Source organism: Syngnathoides biaculeatus, chromosome 17 (assembly GCF_019802595.1).
Source record: "Syngnathoides biaculeatus isolate LvHL_M chromosome 17, ASM1980259v1, whole genome shotgun sequence".
Lineage (NCBI taxonomy): Eukaryota > Metazoa > Chordata > Actinopteri > Syngnathiformes > Syngnathidae > Syngnathoides > Syngnathoides biaculeatus.
The window spans coordinates 7,900,462-7,923,284 of NC_084656.1; the positions used below are offsets into that span (position 1 = coordinate 7,900,462).

Genomic DNA, 22,823 nt, shown 5'->3' on the forward strand with positions numbered 1-22,823 from the left:
GAAAGTGCTGGAGACTATCCCAGGAGTCAACAGGCAGGAGGCAGGGTACATCCTGAACTGGTTGCCAGCCAAACGCAGAGCACATAAAGACAGACAACAATTGCAGTCACAATTACACCTAGGGGCAATTTTGAGTCTACACTTCACCATCTTTCTTTCGGCTGGTCCCATTAGGGGTCGCCACAGCATGTCATCTCAGATGAACGCTCATTTGTTCGGCACAGTTTTTACGCCAGATCCCCTTCCTGACGCAACCCCTCTTTGGGGAGTGTAGGCCCCCATGAGAAACGAACTCACGACCCCGGTTTACATTTAATGTATGTTTTAAGGGTTGTGGAAGGAAACCAAAGTGCCCAGAGAAAACCCAAGCAGGCGCAGGGATAACATGGTTTTGAACCCCGGACCTCAGAACTGTAAGGCCAATGCTTGACAGCTGCTCCACTGTGCTGCCTGTATCATAATTCATTCAAATTTAAATACTCGTTTCTATTTTTCAGGTATATGCTAAATAAGGGAGGCATGGTGGAACATCTGCCTCACAGTCCTGAGGACTGGGGTTTAATTACTGCCTGTATGGAGTTTGCATGTTCTCCCCGTGCCATCATAGATTTTCTCCAGGCACTCCGGTTTCCACCCCATCCCAAAAACATGCATTGATTGGAGTCTCTAAATTGCCCATAGGTGTGATTGTGTGTGCAAAAGATTTTTCTATGTGCCCTGTGATTGGCTGGCAACCAATTCAGGCTGTACCCTGCCTCCAGCCTGAAGGTAGCTGGGATAGGCTCCAGCACTCCCTCAAGCAGCTCAGAAAATCGATGGATGGATACATTAAATAAAAAACAGAATCATTGCAATGCTCATCAATTTAATGCCTTTATCAATCATACAGGTTGATGTTTTAAGCTAGACAAAATACTCGTCAGAAAATTTTGAAAACTCATAAAGTTCAGAAAATGTTGAAAGTTATTCCCCCCTGCTTCTTTCCTGACAGGGCACTCAATAATTGTCCTTGGAAAAGCTCTTCCTTTTCTGAGGGACGTCCAGCAATCCCACTAACAATTCTCAGCCTCATGAACACTTTCTCTTCTTCTTCAAAATTCATGTCCACCTCTGACTCCAAACCCAGTCTCATGCCATCTCATTAAATGCTCAGGCTTACAGTAGCGGATGTTTTCTAACTTTAAGAGAGCTCTTACACACAGAATTTCCACCCATGAAACATAGCCCGTCTCCCTTGGACCTCCACCTGTCGGTCCACTGGCAACAACCTGCACAGCTTGGAGGTCATAACCAGATGGGAAAACAGTATGTGGTGACAGTATTAAGTATTTGTGTGTGCATGTGCGTGTGTGTGCGTGTGCATGTGTGTGTGATGTAAGGTCGACACAAGCAGTTCTTCTGCTGTGATATCGCCTAAATTTCACAAGGCCACCAAGAGGTAGCAGGGCTGCCTGTCTTCCTTCCTCAAGCCACCTCTCTCTCTCTGACACCAGCAGAGACCTGCACACACGGTATCAAGTACCAGTGGACATTGCATATACAGTAATGTAAAGATGCTACACTAGCTATACAGACTGTACTCACAGAGACATTATCGAACCCAACTATCATAGTGGGGGGTTGTGCAGGTGGAATTCTTACATTGTCCTCCTGTTAACAGATGAATTAATTCTTAATAATTAATTGTTATTACTGTGACAATCAAAGAAAAGAGATGAATGCAATGCTGGATACTGCCTTAATTGTATTGAGGTTATCTGTAGGGGTCCAGTACATCGTTTAATGAAATAAACTTACCGTTAGGCCTGGTTCATAGGTATTGTTACTGAAACCAGGATAAGATTCAGGAGATGATGATGTTGATGATAATGGGACGGTCAAAGGCCTGTCCCTTATCTGGCTTCTCAAGTAGTAAATGAGAAGGCCAATCAATGTGCCAATCAGCAGCAAGACCACAATGATTGATGCTGCAATCCCTCCGGCATTGCTCGGCTCGGTTGAGGCTACAGAAGAAATTGAATGAAGACTTTATTTGTTCGATTGATTTGTAATTGTTGCTTGTGTCCAGTTACTTTGCTTAGTTCTTGAAGAAGAATGTACCAACATATTTCAGAGTGACTTTTTCAAGACAGACCATTAGCAAAAAAACAAAAGCATCCCAGTGAAGAAAAAAAAAAAAGTTTTGTCTGTACAGAGCAGGAATTTAGTTCCTAGTTTTTTTGCGCAAATTCTGCCTTTCAAAAAATAAGCGGTCCTAATTTTCGAGTTCATATGTTTAATCCTAACGTTTTCTCTGAAGTGCATGCAGTGACGGAATGCCAAAATCTTAACAGCAATACCTGTCACAAAATGACTCTTACCACATGACACACCATGCCATACACATGCTGTTAAAAAAAAAATCCATATTTTCAAGTGATTATCAAGCATTTTTGCTACAATTCCAAATTGGTCAGTGTCAGGTTTAGGACTTTTTATTTTCATAAAACGAAGTATGGACAAAAAAAAAAGTCTGACAAATTTCTCGAGAGTCAGAAAAAAACAGTTTTGGAGTCAAATTTGCAATATGAGTTTACTTACTTTTGGCTGCATCAGTGACTTTTTTAGCACAGTTGACTCCGACGGAGTATTCAATGTCATCCAGAGCCAAGGCACCAGTGGCACCCTTGGTTCCCTCAAACACAATCTGGTAACACAAGCAGCGTAGATAGTGGTCAATGCCACAACGAGGCTGTTGTAATGTTTTATGACATGTGAGAGCCTAACTTGGTACTCCTTAGTGGACACAATGTCAATGTCAAAGCGTCTCCACGGTCCCCCAAAGTCTTCCACCTCCAGTTGTTCATTGAGAAGACCTTCAGTCAATATCCACACCTTCAGCTGGCTGTCTGCTGCAAGATGCAAAAAAATAAAAACACCCACTCAGGCTCTTACAAAGCAAGTCCTCGTTCCGTAGCGTGTTTACAATAATATTAGTCTCCAGAACAATAGCCATAAAGAACGCTCAGCACCGCCAATAGCAAAAATCACAACTCTTTGATCAGAGATGATCGAGAAATGAAATGTGATACTTTAGGTTTTCTTGACAAAAAAAATAATTCTGAGTTAATTGTGCTCCAATTGGATTAAAATTAAACTTTGTCTGTTCTAACCTCATTCTAAAACTTGATTCTTACATGATTGTGGTTTGTAAACCCAGAATTTCAAGCAAGTGCCTTTCGTCGGGGGCAGGTGAGGGCTCAGCAGCTGAGCCTTCCGATTGGCCGCTGTTCGGTTGCTACTTGGGATGAACAGGAAGTGACCTGACAAAAGGGGATCAGAAGATGGTCATTGTGAAATTGATTCACAGTGTCCCTTGACATTCTTCTGTTTTAGATTTATAGGAAGATAAAAATGATCTCATTTATTTGGATCTACTGTTGACCTTTTTCTGTTCCAAGGCTGTGGTCCTCTTGGGGGGTGAAGTAGTGCATCTCTTTTTCATGACTCGTCAGCTCCCAGTCCAGGTTGTCCCGCTTGACATTTGGAGTATTACTCCAGGTACATGTTCCTCTTTCTAGACTACACTTTGAACCTAAGACAATGTCCAACAGAAGCACCAGTCTGTAGCATTAAAAAACACTGCGCAATACACATATTATATGACACTGTATTGTGTTTTCCCTGGAATCAAAGACTCCAATACAAATAGAGAGAGCATGAATGTAGAATGATAAGGTTTTTGAACCTACAAACCTTGATTTTCACATGGATGTGGAGACAGGAAAATATCATCAATTGCAACATGCGTGTCTTTGCCTCCTCTTCCTGTAACCTCAAACTGTAGCTGGAGAACAAAAAAAAGTCGACACATAAGCGTCTTTTGTAGCAACTCATTTCTTGCGACTGATATTTACCGTGGTACCTCTGATGGTGAATGCTGTACAATGTGGAATTTGAGTGTTTGGGGAAAAAGACTGCTAATATTCTTAAGGTGAATTGTATGATGTATCAAGAGATCTTTGCAAATGTGGTGAGACTTTAGTTTAGTAACCACAGAGCTCAGGACAATATGGCGTTGACGATTTGTGTAAAAAAATAATAGTAAACAAATGTAGTCATCGTGAAAAGTGAACTGTTTAGCTCACTGATGATTCTAAGTTGTCTGGGGCTTCACACGCCTGCTAGGGTCACCCTTGGGAAACAGGTTCTGGGTGAGGGACCAGACAACGTAAGGCTCCATAAAGCCCTATGACAAATAGAATAGATGGATTCAGGTTTCCCTTGCCCGGATGTGGGTCACCGGGATACCCCTCTGGAGTCAGGCCTGGAAGTAGGGCTCAAAGGCAAGCACCTGGTGGCCAGGCCTAAACCCATGGGGCTCGGCCAGGCACGGCCCGAAAGGGTAACGTGGGTCCGCTTTCCCATAGGCTCACCACCTGTGGGAGGGGCCATAGTGATCGGGTGCAATGTGAGCTGGCCGGTAGCCAAAGCCAAATACCTTGGCTACCCGACTCGGAAAAGTGGTAGAAATTGGATGGATGCATTTTGGTATTAAAAACACTGGTGCATCAACCTTGTAAGAACATAAAACGTGCTTTTGGAAAATAAAAAAAATCAACGGCAGGCAAAAATCATACATCATACATTTGGCAGGAATATGTAATATTTATTATGCACTCTGCTTCTTCTTCTTCTTCTTTTCCTTTCGGCTTGTCCCGTTAGGGGTCGCCACAGCGTGTCATCTTTTGCCATCTTAGCCTATCTCCTGCATCTTCCTCTCTAACCCCAACTGCCCTCATGTCTTCCCTCACCACATCCATAAACCTTCTCTTTGGTCTTCCTCTCGCTCTTTTGCCTGGCAGCTCCATCCTCAGCATCCTTCTACCAATATACTCACTCTCTCGCCTCTGAACATGTCCAAACCATCGAAGTCTGCTCTCTCGAATCTTGTCTCCAAAACATCCAGCTTTGGCTGTCCCTCTAATGAGCTCATTTCTAATCCTATCCAACCTGGTCACTCCGAGCGAGAACCTCAACATCTTCATTTCTGCCACCTCCAGTTCAGCTTCCTGTTGTTTCTTCAGTGCCACCGTCTCTAATCCGTACATCATGGCCGGCCTCACCACTGTTTTGTAAACTTTGCCCTTCATCCTAGCAGACACTCTTCTGTCACATAACACACCAGACACCTTTCGCCAGCTGTTCCAGCCTGCTTGGACCCGTTTCTTCACTTCCTGACCACACTCTCCATTGCTCTGTATTGTTGACCCCAAGTATTTGAAGTCGTCCACCCTCGCTATCTCTTCTCCCTGTAGCCTCACTCTTCCCCCTCCACTTTTCTCATTCACGCACATATATTCTGTTTTACTTCGGCTAATCTTCATTCCTCTCCTTTCCAGTGCATGTCTCCATCTTTCTAATTGTTCCTCTGCATGCTCCCTGCTTTCACTGCATATCACAATATCATCTGCGAACATCATGGTCCAAGGGGATTCCAGTCTAACCTCATCTGTCAGCCTATCCATTACCACTGCAAACAGGAAGGGGCTCAGAGCTGATCCCTGATGCAGTCCCACCTCCACCTTAAATTCCTCTGTCACACCTAAGGCACACCTCACCATTGTTCTGCTGCCATCATACATGTCCTGTACTATTTTAACATACTTCTCTGCCACACCAGACTTACGCATGCAGTACCACAGTTCCTCTCTTGGTACTCTGTCATAGGCTTTCTCTAGATCCACAAAGACACAATGTAGCTCCTTCTGACTTTCTCTGTACTTTTCCACGAGCATCCTCAAGGCAAATAATGCATCTGTGGTACTCTTTCTAGGCATGAAACCATACTGTTGCTCGCAGATACTTACTTCTGTCCTGAGTCTAGCCTCCACTACTCTTTCCCATAACTTCATTGTGTGGCTCATCAACTTTATTCCTCTATAGTTCCCACAGCTCTGAACATCCCCTTTGTTCTTAAAAATGGGAACTAGAACACTTTTCCTCCATTCTTCAGGCATCTTTTCGCCCGCTAGTTTTCTGTTGAATAAGTTGGTCAAAAACTCCACAGCCATCTCTCCAAATTGCTTCCATACCTCTACCGGTATGTCATCAGGACCAACTGCCTTTCCATTTTTCATCCTTTGTAGTGCCTTTCTGACTTCCCCCTTGGTAATCATTTCCACTTCCTGGTCCTTCACTCTTGCCTCTTCAACTCTTCCTTCTCTCTCATTTTCTTCATTCATCAACTTCTCAAAGTATTCTTTCCATCTATTTAGCACACTACCGGCACCAGTCAACACATTTCCATCTCTATCCTTAATCACCCTAACCTTCTGCACATCCTTCCCATCTCTATCCCTCTGTCTGGCCAACCTGTAGAGATCCTTTTCTCCTTCTTTCGTGTCCAACCTGGTGTACATGTCTTCATATGCCTCTTGTTTAGCCTTTGCCACCTCTACCTTTGCCCTACGTTGCATCTCGATGTACTCCTTTCGCCTCTCCTCAGTCCTCTCAGTATCCCACTTCTTCTTCGCTAATCTCTTTCCTTGTATGACTCCCTGTATTATGGGGTTCCACCACCAAGTCTCCTTCTCCCCTTTCCTACCAGATGACACACCAAGTACTCTCCTGCCTGTCTCTCTGATCACCTTGGCTGTCGTCGTCCAGTCTTCCGAACCCTCTGCACTCTGCAATTTTTGAAATTCTAAAATCCCCCATTAGTTGCCTAAAAAGATTTCCAAGCATTTTAATGCCGCCACATTTTACCTGCCAGTCCACAACGTTGCTTGAGATGTTGCCATTACCATGGCGCCAGACATCTCCCTGGTTCAGACTGTCCGTAAAGATCTTGACCCTCTCACCCTTCACTGGCTTCATATACACTGACAGAGAACCTGCAAACAATTCACATTTGTTTTTGTGTTTGTATTCTTTGTGAGCCTGTCTGTGACTTTTGTTGTGTTCGGGGGACTGACCGGGATTCTCGCTTGTCATGTGATACCAGAAATTTATACACTCAGTTTTATCTGTTCCTTGGCGCACAGGTGAAGTGAGGGTTGTGGTAGCACCCACTGGAAGGACATTCCCTCCAGTTTTAACCAGGATATAGGAACCTAGATGCATAATAGGTAAAAGGCGCTTAGGAAATGTAAAACTGTGTTCAGTGCCAGTCTTTCAAAACGATTGTACGTCGCATTCTTTTTCTCCTCTATTATCTTCATATGGTCAGCCATAGTTGGTGGCCCGCCGTTCATATGTTATATAACTTAATACGTAGACAGCAACCAGGCCCAATGGGATGTAAACAAAACACACTCTAAAACATATCGCTAAATTAATACCTCTCTGATCAATCAAACAAGTGTAAGTCTTCTTCTTCTTCTTCTTTTCCTCACAATGTATATTTGGCTTTAGGGTACACATATAAAAGAGCAATTTATTTATTACCCAGTTCTGTCTCCAGAGAGTGATCAATTTTAGGTGCTGTCGCTTTTGCAGTGTGTCCATTTCCAAGGACCCAATACAGATAACCTGAGCTTCTGTAACCACACTGCTGACCCTCAAAAGAACACATCCTTGGCACGGAACAAGGATGGGGCACCAGTGCCACATCATCAATAGCCACCTGGCCGTCAAAGCCAGAGCGTACAGCCTCAAACATCAGCTGTGGGTAGAGAGTGAGAGAGAAATAGAAGTGATTACTCAATCTCTGTGCCAGTATATACATTTTCAAGATGTTGATGTTGTAGAATACCTGATATGTTGTGAATTGGTGTGGTACTGGGCAGTGTGCTTCATGCCATATGTTACCATGAGCACCACTGCGGGTCCATAGCAGCTTCTCATAATCATGTTTATCAAATAACTTCACATTCAGAGCCCCTGGGAGAAAATAATGGTATTCAAATACGGCGGCATCACTTGGCCTATTTTAGTGAGGTTAAATAATGCTTGATGCTTCCACCCACCAAGTAATTGGTGATTGGAAAGTTTTGTTTTTTTTATAGTCAAGACTATTGGGTGTGTGAGACATTTTAGGGTGAATGTGGCATCGATTTTCGTGGACATGAGCGGTAAATATGAGAATAAATATTTTTGTGTACATCAATTCACAACACAAAGACACTGATGGTGCAAAAAAGTTTGAAGATGAGTCACCCCGGTTGAGTTACTTTACCAGTGTTTGGTCCGTAGATTTTGTAGAAGAAAGTCAAGCAGTGTTCCGTATAACCTGGTAGTAGTGGCAATGAGAGCAAACGTCCAAGTGCGCCACGAAGTGACGAACTCCACATATCCACTACAAGACTTTTACCTGGAGATCAAAGAGGGTTGAAGGAAAACAATTAAAGTAATTTATAATTTTTCTCTGCTTTATTTCACACATACTGTATGTCAAAGTAGTAAATCACAAAAAGTACCCATAGAGAAGATCATTACTAAGTCACAGGTGCACATAGTAGGACTTACTGTATTTTCTGCATTTTCTATAAGGCGCATCGCATTATAAGGCGCACCTCCAATGAATGGCATATTTTGAAACTTTTTCAATATAGAAGGTGCACCACATTATGAGGTGCCCCGGATTATAAGGCGCATAGAACAAACGCTACAGTAGAGGCTGAGGTTACGTTATGCATCCATCAGATGGAGCTGCACTAAAAGCTCAATATTGACCCATATATAAGGCGCACCAGACTATAAGGTACACCGTCGGCCTTTAAGAAAATTAGAGGCTTTTAGGTGCGCCTTATAGTGCGGAAAATACGGTATTCCACTTTAGCTTTTAAATTACCGGTACCCATGTTTTATACCTAAGCAGCATTCTATGAATGTGCACTCATCAAGATGGATCATCTAACGTGTAAAAATATGCGTACCAATCCCGATGGTGTGATCCATTCCATCGACCACTGTCCAGTCAAAATTGTCACTGTTGTCCTGGTGCCACCCACACAGTCCATCCTCAAAGTTACACGACGGTGCTGTCCCAAAACCATACAAAAAACAAAGCTAAGTCCTGTATTGTGACATGTTCTGGATTTCCCATTTTCTATTGAGCTCTTTCAATGGGAAATGTTACCTGTTATTGAAGATGGAAAATAGTCCGCATGGCAACCGGTGAAGTGAACGTTTCTTATTTTAATTTTGGCGCAAGGACACAGTTTCACTGCACGGGATTCAAATGCCAACTGATGGAGAAAAAGTGGAAGAGATGAGCCAAGGTGAAAAATACTTTAATTCAAAGTATGCTCATAAACTTTTGGAGCTGTTCATCTTGTAAATAATGATCACTACAACACAACTAAAATGTATACAATCGAGTACAAAGTAAAGCTTAGGGCACAGTATTCATTTTGTGTCTTTTTAAATGAATTATTATTTATGGTACTAATGGAAAAAAAAGGAAAGGAAAACAAAAAAGAACAGCAACTGACAGCAATGCAGGAAAGTGCCCTTCTAAAATGTTTCCCTGTCACATCTTTCCATGTGAAAACAGTTAAAACAATCTAAAACAATATAAGAAATGGTGCTTTAAACGATAACCCTAACTTTTTTGTGATTAGTGTATCTATTTTAATTAGAATTTTCCTTTAAATTTTTTGGAGGAAATGCACTTCTCATTCTCATACAGAAGTTTTTTTTGAAAGCGTTATATGTAAAAACATGCACCTGAAAACGATGTTTCCTGACTCCGATGGCCACATTTGCAGGTTTCCACTGTGCCTCCCCCATTCCGGTCTTTCCACTGAACTCCCACAGTTTTGGCTGCACACCCAACATGCTATCAATCACCCTGATTGATAAGTCCCCTGCAGCCAATTGACATAGTAACCAAATGTTTGATTATGTATGCTTTGGAAATACAAAAAGAAATGCAGCGTAGTTAAAAAAAACAAAAAAACAAAACCCAAGTGTACCAATATGAGCTGGATGTCCTGTGAGTGCAAAATCAAATTGTATGCTACAAGCCGGGCCAGAGGGACCCAGGAGAGGGGTCCGTGTCTGTGCCTCAGTCAGATGCTGGCCAGAGGCCTCAGCCACATACAAATACTCTTCTGCCAAAAATAAACACATGGTTAAAGTGATTTTAATTCAAATGAAATAAAATGTGAATAAAGCAAATTTTTCATCTATACCTTTTACAGTGGAATTCTGGTGAAGCACCCAACCTTGATTACCAATACTTGTGTCTGTCCAGCCTGAGCTACCTTTACTGTATGAGAAGTCCCCTGTCAAGCAAACAATAATATTACATCCATAAAATCCATTACTATATACACAAAAATTTTTACATCTAAAAAAAAACTATATTACAAGACCTTATTAGTACAGTACTGAAATCCGGGAGATAAATCAAACAGGTGCAACTTCTAAATTCAAATACTTCATATAATTTGGAGTTGGACAAAGGATGCTCATTCCATTACGACTGAGTCATCGCCATTATTAAAAGACTCATCCTTGTTAGGATCCCTGATGAGTTGGACCCTGTCCCAGGAGACTTTTGGCTGTTCCACAAATCACATATAGATCTGTTGGGCGAACACCTGTAAACCCACAAGGACCTTGCCGAGGGTGTAGAGCTGGTCCAGTGTTCTACGGCTCAGACAAAACACACATTTCTCTGTTTGAATCTGAGATTCAACTTCCCGAGGGACCCTCCTCTCCACCACCCCCGAATAGACCTTACCAGGGAGGCTGAGGAGTGTGATCAGTCTGAGATCAGAGTGTTACATCAGGTCGCAAGTCCAATGACGCAACCACAGAGTCGATCATCGAACTTCGACCTAGGGTGTCCTGGTGCCAAGTGCACATGTGTACATCTTTATGCTTGAACATGGTTTTTGTTTTAGACAATATGTGATGAGCACAGAAGTCCAAAAATAGAACACTGCTCTGGTTCTGATCAGGGGTGGGGGCAATTCCCCCCAATGACGCCCTTCCAGGTCTCACTGTCATTACCCACAATCCGCAGCACAACAATGGAGTCCCCAGTGAGAGTACTCTTTAGTACCTCCTCGAACGACTACAAAAAGGGTGGGTACTCTGAACTTCTCTTTGATGCACAGGCACAAACAACAGTCATGACTCGTTCTCCTCCCATCTCGTCCACTGGGATGAACCCCAGCGTACGGGTGCAAAGACAGGGGACAATAAGTACCATATACCCACACCTGCTCGGTGCCTCTCACTGTGGGCAACTCCAAAGTGGAAGAGAGCCCAACCCCTTGCAAAAGGACTGGTACCAGAACTCAAGTGGTGTGGAGGCGAGTCGACCGTCTCGACCTTACATACCAGCTCGGGCTCCTTCCCTGCCAGAGAGGTGACGTCTCACGTCTCTGGAGCCAGTTTCTGTAGCCGGGGAATTGATTGACTTTGGCCACCATCCAGCTCACACTGCAACCGACCCTTATGGCCCCTCCCACCGGTGGTGAGCCCATGGGAAGAGGGACCCACATTACCCTTTCTGGCTGTGCCTGAGTGGGCCTCATAGGTGCAGGCCCCAGGCATTCGCCTTCGAGCCCCACCTCCAGAGGAGAGCTTGTTGAAGCATAGTTTTTCTCAGGATGAACAAAAGCTCTCAAGGTAGGAAAGAATGGATAAGATGAGCAACCAATTGCAAGCTACAGCATGTCATCTATTATCACACATGTAAGTTAAATACATGAGAAAAATTATAATCCACAGGGTGTGGACTCACTTTTCTGCATACCATGCTTACACAATAGGATGATTATTAGTGTTCGAGAGCAAAGCAATAAATCTGCTTAGACGAGTTGATACAAGTAAATGTGAGCAAACAAATGCAATAAACTCACCACACATGGCTTCATCCTCTGCATCCTCACAGTCGGGGTGAAAGTCACACATCTTTTCAGGTACTGTGCAAGGGTTCCCGGGAGGTATAGGGACTTTTTCCAACGTGACACTTTCTGAAAAGAAAGTATGTCACATACTACTTCAACTACTGATAATTTTTTTTTCCCCTTAATTCATCATCTTTACCATTTGATTCCCGGCATTCAGGAGACAACACAATGTTGTCGATCGCGATACCTCCGTATGCAAGTTCCCTGACTGCTGCCATTATAAGAATCTGTAAGTTGTTAGTAACATTTGGAAAAATAAAGAGGAAAAGGTAGGATAGAAAAGCAAAAGTATTAATCAAATACGTAAACATGCGACAGGTCAAGTTAATTCCTAAGGCACCTTGCATGAAAAATAATTAGTGTAAAAATGACCAAACCTGTGTTTTGAATGTGTGAGCTCAGCGTAATGACTCACTTGAAAAGTGGATTCATGAACAATTTCCACTTCGGCCTTCACCCAAACATCACCCAGAGCTCCGCCCCGCTCCCACACCGGGATGAGGGTCTTGCTAGCCACCAGTACCGTCAGGCCACCAGACCTTGGCCCGAACTGATGTGTGTACATAATCATCTATGGTGGGAAGTTGGTAGACTTGACTCAGTATGTGTCTAATTTGGAAGAAAATGGCCACCGAAGAGAACACATGGACTTGCCTTGCAAGGATGAGTACTATTGGTGGGTTCTAGGCGAGGACTTTGGAAAGCTGCCCAATCCTGTTGGAGCTCTCCATCGGGAACAGTCACATACAAGAAGTGACCTGTAATAGTAGCACTTGTCTTAGTATAGTAGATTTTAAGGGTTCCTATTTTTCTTAAAAATCTAAATCAAGAATTAGCACCAAACATATTGAGCAAAAATATGATTGAATAATACATTTGAATGGTTAGTACCCGATGCGCTGTTCATGGAATAATCCCGGCCTGGTCCTTTCAAAGGATCTGTGATGGAGATGTTTTCTTGATTTGTCCTTACCCATTTTAGGTTGGACAACGACCTAAGGTCCCAGTCACACACGTTATCCTCAAAGTGACAGCGCTGATATCCCTCTGCGTACACACAAAAAGTTACACACTATTATTTGAACCGCTGATCCATTTGTGCCGATTGATACCATTCATTTATATGCTGTACTTTGCAGTAATGCACAAGAATACCACTATTCCTTTTAAGGTCACAGGGAAGACGGATTTTATTGAAGCTGACATTGGTGCAAGCTTGCCACACGATGTGTTTACCAATTTGGCAGATCGAGCTTCACTTCAAGATGGCTGTAACAGCGAAGCAAGTGTGTGTCTTTCGTGTATGTCTAAACTTGCTTGGACCATGTCTAACTTGATGCGGTGGAAACCATTGGTCTAATGCGGTTTGGGGGATACATAAGCAGACGGATACCCAAGCTCTGCCGATGTGATAGATATGCCAGATGTATTCCATTGATAAATTTGCAATATATGACCAGCAGTCATCAGTACCTCAGAATCATTGTGGAAATCAATAAATTGAATGCTTTATTATTTTAATCATCTTCTTTACATTTTTTAATATCAACCTGTACCCCAAATCAACTTTACATGATCAGCCCTGAAAGTTTTCCTTGCAGTTCCGTACTCGGATCACTTGTGTGCCCACTTTAAATTAAGTGGTGTTTCTAAAGCCAAAGGCATGAGACAAATTTCTTTTATAAAGAACTTGTGATGACTCACCACAATTCTCTTCGTCGGTCCAGTCACCACAGTCATCAGTGCCATCGCACACCTGACGTTGGTCAACGCAGCCCCCAAGCTTACACTCCAGCATTCCAACTGGGCACTCGCCAAGCACTGGGACTACAGAAGTTAGGAGGAACAACAAAATAAAAAAATTGTATTCAATCCATATGCCTAATAATAACTTGTGGATTTTGTAACTAATCACAGAATTAACATAATTAAAAAAATTTAATTAAAAAATTACATGAAAATTAGAATAAAATACTGATCCATTCATTTTTTTGTACCGCTTATCCTCACTAGGTTCAGGGACAAGGCGGGGTACACCCAGAACTGGTCGTCAGCCAATCACAGGACACATATAAACAAACAACAATTTGGACTCTCATTTACGCCTAACAGTCTCTCACACATGTTTTTGGGATGTGGGAGGAAACGGGAACACCCAGAGAAAACCCAGAAAGAAGAACAGAGAAACACCACACAGGCAGGGCTATATTTGAACAGGATTTCTCCTAACTGTGAGGTGGATCTGCTAATCGGTCATTCATCATGCTGCCCTCTAAAATGTCAGTCAAAAAAAAAATTTAAAATCTTTGTCAAAACAAAATATTTGACACAGCTGTATTCACGCTAATTATATAATATAGGTGTACTTATCCATCCATTTTAAATAGATAAAATAAACTATTCCATGGAATATTTACCTTTAATGAACTTAAAATGCATTTTTTTTATGTGGGAGGAAGCCAGAGCACCCTGTGCCATGTAAGTGCGGCCTTTTTATAGTTTATCCTACAATATTCCTAAGAAGAAAACAAGATATTTGGGTACCCACAGGGCAAAGCACAGTCCACAAACTCCAGCTGGTCCACAGCAACATCTCCTCTTCGCCCTTCCAAGCGATCAGAGTAAAACTGTATCTGAAAAGGTGCGGCAATGCGGCCCAGAAAGATGGTGGCCTCCCTCCACCCTCGGACGCTGGTGGTTTCAGGGCGCCACACGAGGGCTTTTTCCGAGTTTTGGTGTAGGATGGATGCCAAAAGCGGAGAGGAGCCAAGACCTGTTTCTCCTAAAGGACCATCATTTTTTTTTTTTTTTAACAGAGCTCTGATTTTGTCATATGAGATAGATCATCATGCACTTTAATGTAAAAAACATCTGTGGCTTTGAGAGAAAAAAAAACACAATTGCTTACCTGAATCCCACAGGAAATATCTGAGACGAAGGCGACATGTTGGGGAGGACTCTTGGATCTTTGGTGACACAAGGACAGCAGTTTTGACACCTGCGGACTTGACCTGTGTCACACCCAGAAACCAACCTGTGTGACACCCAAGTATTACGTATAAGTGGGTATGACATTGCTCGGGCATACAGCATTTTCACTACATTCCATAAGAAAATTTTTAGGGAGTAGTCCTATTGCATAATCAGGTAACTTTTATTTAATGATAACACAAATGTAAAATGGAAGAAGAGATAATAAAGTGCCAATCTCATGAAATGCTTGATTTTTAGTATGTTATTAATGGAAAAAACGGCAGCCGACATGGACCCATGCGTTTTTTTCCACCATAAAACATGATTTTGACGTATACAGCTTTTTGTAACTTCCTCCATGAAAATCCTCTTGAGGGATTTGTTTCTTGAGAAGAAGCAGGAAGTGATGTACACGGCAGGACCGCCCTCAAGTGGACTCGTTTGTTTCTATTAGTTTTACCTCTGGGAAGGTAGCTTGTTGTTCCTTCGTGTAAGACAAAATGCCGGCTCATTGCCTTGCTGGACATTGCTTGAACACTCGAGAGGATGGATTTACCTTTCATAAGTTTGCAAGAGACCCGGTTCGTCGTGAAAAATGGATTGCATGGGTGCAAAGGACGAGAGCTTTGTGGGTTCCAAATGACTGGTAGGTGTGCATACAGCTACTAAAAAAAACCCCAATAGTTGGGGGGGGGCGTAATCCATAAATCAGTTTTGCTAAATGTGCCGATCTGCGCATCGGAAGGCTTCCATGCAGCAGCTGCTGAAGGACGGCCTCTGCAGGCCTTGTGGATCGCTACCGGCCTTGTCGGACAGGTGGCTCGTCGCCTCTGTCACTCACGTCAGCTGCGGAAAAGGGCGTTTATCACTGCTGCACAGAGGTGGATAGGGCGGGGAGGTGGTTTGGCCGTGATCCGCATGTCATCTAAATATGGCTCGAAACAACAGGGTAATATTGCCCCGGACACTTCACTCAGTTGTGAGATGTTTTCTTTGAAAAGAGCTTCTGTGTCTGAAGGGACGTGTCATGCAGAAGGGGCCACAGCGTGTTTTCAATGGCGAATGTCCAGGGTGACGTCACGGACAGTAAATGCAACCAATATGGCGACCACTTCGATGTCGAAGCTGAACTCTTTCTCCATCTGTGATACCTACTCATGAAATTTTTATCGGTCTTTTGTAGGAAGGATTGTACTTTGCCAATATGTACTTACAATGCAGGCTACTGACAGCTGTTCCCTTGGGGTGAATTTGACACTTTTCTAAACAGACAACTTTTGGATAAAAGTGTCTTTATATGGAGCTAGACAAAGTAAACAACATTTTTGAAAAGGCCATCAGTACGAGCCAGTGCTGTTTTGGATCATACAGTAGATGAACATTTGTAAAAACACTTCTTGTGGATCATTTTTAAGTGGCATTGATGTAAGCCATACCTGAGGAAGTCCCTGTGGTGAAGTCAGAGGATGGCCCGCTGTCAGGCAGCGTGTCACCTCTCTGGCGCCGTTCCCACCTGTATGCATCATTCAAGGACTGGTCCCTCCAGCCACAAATTTCCACATCCTCAAAGTTACATTGGAATCCCTTCCCACTGTAGCCTTGACAGGACCAAAAAAAAAATCTGTCAAATGTTATGCTTAACTCCACTGTTCCATTATCAATACTGAACAATAATTCCACCCCCCCCTAAAAAAAAAAACCAAAAAAAAACAACAAGTTGTATCACATTACTTTAGGAACTGTTCCAGGGAGAATGATTCCACCACTCCATCATTACAGTCCAGTACAGTCTTTACAATTTTACTGCTTGGAGAATGTATGTTACATCTGAAGTATGCCAAGATTTCGAACTGGAATTATAGTTTTCAGGCAGTGGGATACTGAATCCTTTCATTAATATCACAAAAGAATAAGTGCAGTAACACGCAGTCACAGATTAGGTGATAGCCTTTTAAAGAGAGAAGAACAATTTTAAGTAAATAAAAGTAATGTTCTGCAGTGAGTCATGTGATGGGCAAGCCTGTCTGACAGTTCCAGGTTCAAATCTTGGAATGGAGCTTTCGACATCGGATATAAAAAGTCTACACACCCCTGTTCAAATGCAAAAGACCACAATTAATCATGTTAAAACCTTTTTAATGTAATATAATTTAATATAATAATATATAACCTGTACAACCAAGGCCCCGTAGCTCAGTGGTTAGAGCACGGGTTTGGTAAACCAGGGGTTGTGGGCTCGTATCCCACTGGGGCCTCCACTCCCTGAGAAGGGTTGCGTCAGGAAGGGCATCCGGTGTAAAAATTGAGCCAAACATATACATGCGTTCATCTGAGATGATACGCTGTGGTGACCCCGAAAGGGACAAGCCAAAAGGAAAACAACATAACCTGTACAACCCACCGTGCTTCACTTAAAAATAGAGGGGGGCTATATTTCTACAAAATGCCGGGAATGAATTCAAATTAACCACATATTCATAAAAACTACATTTTTCAACATAATTTTTCATTTAGAGTTGGCTTCTCTTGGCTACTGGCATATATGTGAAAACCGCAGCATGCAGCAGAAAGCCAATCCAACTCATCTATTTCTAATGAAGGATGCCTGTTTTGGTGCGCTTCAAAATCATGTGCTACCATGTGTCATCACTGGGATGATTTCAGGAGCTTCCTGAGTACCCATGAGTACATTACCAACAAGCTAGCCCGCCTTGTTCGAGATGCGTTAGCTCTTGAATATGTCAAAGTGGTTATTGGTGTTGTTGCTGCCTTTGGCTTGCACTTTGTTGCTCCATTTCATGCAAAGACTATTTCAAGCAAAGCAACACATACAAGCCTTGCAGAATTCTTTCCATCACTCCACAATGATCTCCAGAAAACAGAAATTGATGAAAAATTCTTCTGTTTCCAGCAACCTACTTTCAGTGGAATTTCTCAGATTCTCTTTGATGCAGTCAAGTCAAACTACAAGCTTGGTGTGGTCGAATCTGTCAAAGAGATGGCAACTACACATACCAAAGAATGTGTATCTTTGGCAAAAAGAATTCTTCCCAAAATGGCTGATGTCCTTGCCATGCAGAGGGGCAAATATTATGATTTTGGAGGATATAAGAAAGAATATCCAGTGTTTGTACAGAAGATCGACAAGGCTCCTGTTAACAACTTGCAGTTGGAAAGGCAGAGTGAAGATACAGATCAGCGGCTAAAAAAGAAACCTAGTTTGGTCACAGTATCTCGTGGCAATATACTAAAGCTGACTAAAGACTTGCGCCAAAAAGATGCTTCAAGTGATTTCCGTAAAATGGGCCCTGTGGTCAAGATTATGGATAATATTAATGCAGACTGGAACAAACCCCAGTAGGATCTTGCCGGGCTTCGTAAAAAGGAAGCTAATCTGCTGCACGTTGAGAACAGAAAACTAAATATTTTGTACAGACTGAAGGACCAAGGCGGACCATTCACAGCAGCTGAACATGTTGATGAATACTTTCAGAATACAGCAATGACCTAAAGACAAAGACCAAGAGAATGAAAGACGAAGTAACATATGCCAGAGATACCTCAGTGTCACTACCCAGAACAAACCATGTCTTCAGGATGTTCAATGCTGAAGGTCGAAAGTGAAAGATGCTGACTCCTGAACAGTTTGGTGACAATCTTAAGGTTCTGTTAGGCAAGACCAAAGACAGATCTACAGTTACACTGTCAGACTTTTGTTTGGCCATGGAGCAACTTCCCTGACACTATATCCAATACCTGAATGTGAATAGCCTGACATGTGTCAGACATACAAGGATGCATACTGAATATTTCTGCAAAATAATGATTTTAAGGATATAGTCATATATTTCATAAAATGAAAGTAGCCGCAGAAAACAAAGTCAGAGAGAAATAGCATTTAGATATCTTCTTCATGTACAATAAAGGTTTATTTAAACTCATTCCCAGGTGTTTTCCTCCAAAAAGGCATTTATAGCCTCCCCCTATTAAAAAGCTGCTAAATGATTCATCTTGGCCTCATTTTAGTATATATTACAAAAATATGGTATTCGAAAAAGAGAGGGTGTCATTTTAACTAGGTGTGTCCACTTTTTATATACAGTCTGAGGACTTTGCATTTTATGCCGTGCATATGTAAAACAGGAAATGCAACAGGGTGGATGTAAAGGTTTAAGAACGTACCACAGTCCTGTTCATCGTCGCAATCTGAACAGTCACACACAAAGTCGCATCTCCTCTCAGGGCTGAGACATGGATGAGAAGTAGCTGCATTAAAGGAGACAACAATGTTAACTCCAATGGTTCTAGTATGCAGTGGACGCTTAGAAATAGCCATTCAATAAACAGAAGTTTTAAAATGGACATTAGAAGTGGTTTTGCTTCATTTTTAAACAATTACTTTTGCATGTTAATCCATTCATTTGTACATGTCGTGATCTCTTATCAAATCCTTATGACTGTCAGAGTTTATGGCACAGCTCTTTGCAGCTGGCTCAAAGGTCAGAGGGAATGTAATCAGGTTAATGCAGGCAAAAAAGCAAAATGCCACCTGTCCATCCAAAGGTCTCGAAATCAAACGTCACATACCACGCCTCTATCACCAGCATGTTTTATGGATCGTACTGTATTACAGTACATGTATTACTATGTTCTATTCACATTTTGGTGTGTTTCTAGTTGAGTTGAATGTGTCAAAAACCAAAGACACGATGATTGATTTTACGACGTCAACTTCTTTTCCAACAACAAAGCTTATCAAAGGTGCTCTTGTTGAGTTACTGGAGAGCTACAAATATCTGGGTAGAAAGAAGTTTTTGAACATCGTGTTGATGTGACCTTCACAATAGTTCGGCATAGATTGTTCTTTCTAAGGAAATTGAAAAAATTGCATGATTCTTCTGAGATGACGATTCAGGTTTATTTAATCTGTTCCAACCTTCTGTGTTATTGCATGGTTTGGAAACCTGAGAAGAATCCTTTCTTTAGTCTTGTTCAAACTTCTGGAAAAATCTTGGGAAGTTTGAAGCCCGGAATAATGTCGATATATAGTGAAGAAAATAAGTATTTGAACACTTGTACCAAATATTAACGTTGGTTTTCTCAGGTGTTCAAATACTTATATAATACTTGTAATACTTAAATCTATTCTTGACTGTCCGCAGCATTGACTTTTAAACAAGTTTGAGCTTTTATACCCAGGCCAGCATTTGAGAGCCTCTACGAGGATTAAAAAAAGACTTCAGGTTTAATATCTCTAAAATGTATTTACTTGTTGATAATTAGGTTGCTCATTCTCTTCATAGACTACCAATTGCTTATTTGCACATCCACACATTGCCCTTTTTTCAATACTTGGTATTCATTTTCCATTTCTAGTATGAGCTCCGAACAAAATATTTTTTAGTGAACTCATGTACGTGTACAGTCTTTATTTTATTTTGTTCCTGTCTGCCTACTAAACTTTTCACTACATCTTATTCTCACTGCTCATATTGTCATTGTGTATGTTGTCTTTTATCTATTCCTGACGCAACACCAGTATCTCTTAGTTGCATGATAAAGAGTTTCTGGTGGTTATTGGGTGCAATATAATTTACAGATACATCTATCAGATGTAACACACAAGTTGTATGTTATACTTGACTGGCATCAGTCAAGAGTGTCTTAACAAGAAATCTAAAAACGGTGATAACCAATGGTGTTTGTATAAATAAAAATTCCCTTTAAAAATATAATTCCAGTTTATGACTTTGCTCAATGATATGGAAATAGGTACCAGTATCAATTTATGGATTAAAAAACATCACACATAATTGTGGTTATAAAGTATATTCACATGCATCATGCCAAGGGCTGTCCATAATAATGTTGATAATAATAACGAGTGTGCCTCTTTTATGTAACTATACATAAATTGACCAAAGCGTGCATGTTGCATCACTGAAAATGGCAACCACAATACCTGAGTGTCTGAAGTGAGTGGCAACATCTTTGTGAAGGCAGACATTGATGCTAATTTTGAATTGCCTCTCAATACACTCCCCAGTTGTCTTCTCCAATAATATTGTTACCAGCCATCTACAAAACCTTGCATTGTGAATAAAAATATTAACTTAATTTTCCTTGTCTACATGTGGCACACAATTAAAGTTTTTTATTGAATGTAAAAATATTTGAGCCAGAATTAACAAGGTGTATTTGTGTGATGGACGATACAGTATGAAACAAATAAAGTTGTCAGTGATTAAACATGACACTGCATGTAATGTCATGTTCCGTACAATCCCCTTACACTGACAATATTAAAATATATTCAAGTAATTTAGGATAAATACACAAATATTAAAATGATACAAATGTTAGTTTATTCCGTTTGGGTGTGGATTTGCCCCAAGTTAAACACACAATGATGATAAATAATTTGATTGTGACGACTTATTTATTGCCATTTTTCACTAAAGCCAATGGAAGGAAATGGATAAAAACACACTTTCCAATGCATTTGTGCCAAATGTGCGCTTACTTAAGTGGAGAATCAAAGCCAAGATGAAAGCTGAGGTCCTCATTTGTAGAATTTCTGCTCTCTGCCACCACATCTTGGCAGCACAGTCTGGCAGGTTCCTCCTGCCCCCTCCTGAAGCTGATTTTTGTCTCCTTTTACTTCCTTAAAGATAACTGCTGGACTTTATGTCCTCCCAGCATGCAATGCCATGATACAATCATAAACATAATGAAAAGTGTATCAGAAACAGTGGACCATACAGAGATTTCACCTACGGCACGCATACATACAGTACATAGTAATAACAAGTTGTATATGTTCACCATGGATAAGATCGTCCTTATTAATTGGGGCCTTTGAATAATTTATTTGGCTAACATGTAGAATGGTCCAGTATGCCTGCATCCTTAGTGAGGATAAACGGTACATAAAATGGGTGGATGGATGGATGTAACAATACATGTATGGAGAACCATTAAGACAAACATTCACATCTTTGCTGAATTCATGCTGCCTTGGACCAAAGGCAGGCAAATGTACCGATTCACCACAGCTAAGTCACCAACAGCTTGTAACTTGAAAAACTCACGAGTTGGGGCACTCATAAGTCGAGGTACCGCCAGAATTCAAATCACTTGACACCTTTCCAGTGAGTATAAGGCCAATTAGGCCAAGGCCTGTTCAAGTCCAAGTCTGTATCTTTCAAATTTTTGTTGGGAAATTTGTTGCCGCTTGGGCATGGCACATGTACTGTACATATTACAGGAGTTATACATTTAGGGAAACACATAGGTCACTAGGATCAGTAATCCAAACTTGCATCATCGACATCACAAAATAAATCAGTATCTATCTATCTATCTATCTATCTATCTATCTATATATATATATATATATATATATATATATATATTCCTTTAGCAGTTGCCAAACCACATTCTTCGCAGTATCAGTCATTATGAAACTCCAGGGACAAGTTACCTGATTACAAACAGGAGGAATTGTTCTTTAGGAATTTCCAGCACAACCTACTTGGATTATATAGGTGAAGACACATTAAGAAGAGAAAATAATTAAGTTCTATTGTTAAATACTCCACATCCAGTATGTACAAGTAATATTTTTATAAATAGATTTGAGCATGTAAATAGGAGAAAGTACTCCCCCCAAAAAGTTTGTAATCTCTAAATAGGAAATTCCACACATTTTACAATTTTTATCCAAAGTAAATTAAAGATGAACAGAAACTTAAATCAATTGTTTTAAATTGATGGTGTGAGTGATATGTCCGTACAAAAGCTGAAGCAGTCTTTTTATTCAATAAACTACTGCCTAACCTTATCTTTAAATGTCACTACTGCCATCTTATGGCACAAAAAAGGTGGGACGAGTCTTCCATCCATTTCTTTACTTTCTGATCCTCATTGTAGTCGCTGGTCTAACTGGGGCCTAGAGCAGCTGATATCAGGTGAGAGTTTTGGGCACATCTCAGACTA

The 22,823-nt window shown here is 41.4% G+C and overlaps 1 protein-coding gene across 1 annotated transcript; it reads right to left on the reverse strand.

The window, feature by feature from the left end:
* Positions 1-865: 865 nt before the first annotated feature.
* On the reverse strand, positions 866-21,464 carry mamdc4 (MAM domain containing 4). The gene is made up of 29 exons (XM_061801409.1): positions 21,349-21,464; positions 19,008-19,091; positions 16,262-16,423; positions 14,761-14,886; positions 14,401-14,634; positions 13,557-13,679; positions 12,744-12,899; positions 12,507-12,610; positions 12,268-12,423; positions 11,989-12,079; positions 11,802-11,915; positions 10,119-10,211; positions 9,900-10,037; positions 9,652-9,791; positions 9,062-9,170; positions 8,859-8,963; positions 8,159-8,293; positions 7,736-7,863; positions 7,429-7,645; positions 6,957-7,094; positions 6,748-6,875; positions 3,736-3,826; positions 3,425-3,574; positions 3,177-3,302; positions 2,767-2,891; positions 2,581-2,686; positions 1,798-2,003; positions 1,585-1,650; positions 866-1,500 (listed from the first exon to the last, which is right to left on the reverse strand). The coding sequence occupies exons 1-29, from the start codon at positions 21,419-21,421 to the stop codon at positions 1,465-1,467; spliced, it is 3,660 nt and encodes a 1,219-aa protein (XP_061657393.1). The 5' UTR covers positions 21,422-21,464; the 3' UTR covers positions 866-1,464.
* Between the last annotated feature and the right edge of the window lie 1,359 nt (positions 21,465-22,823).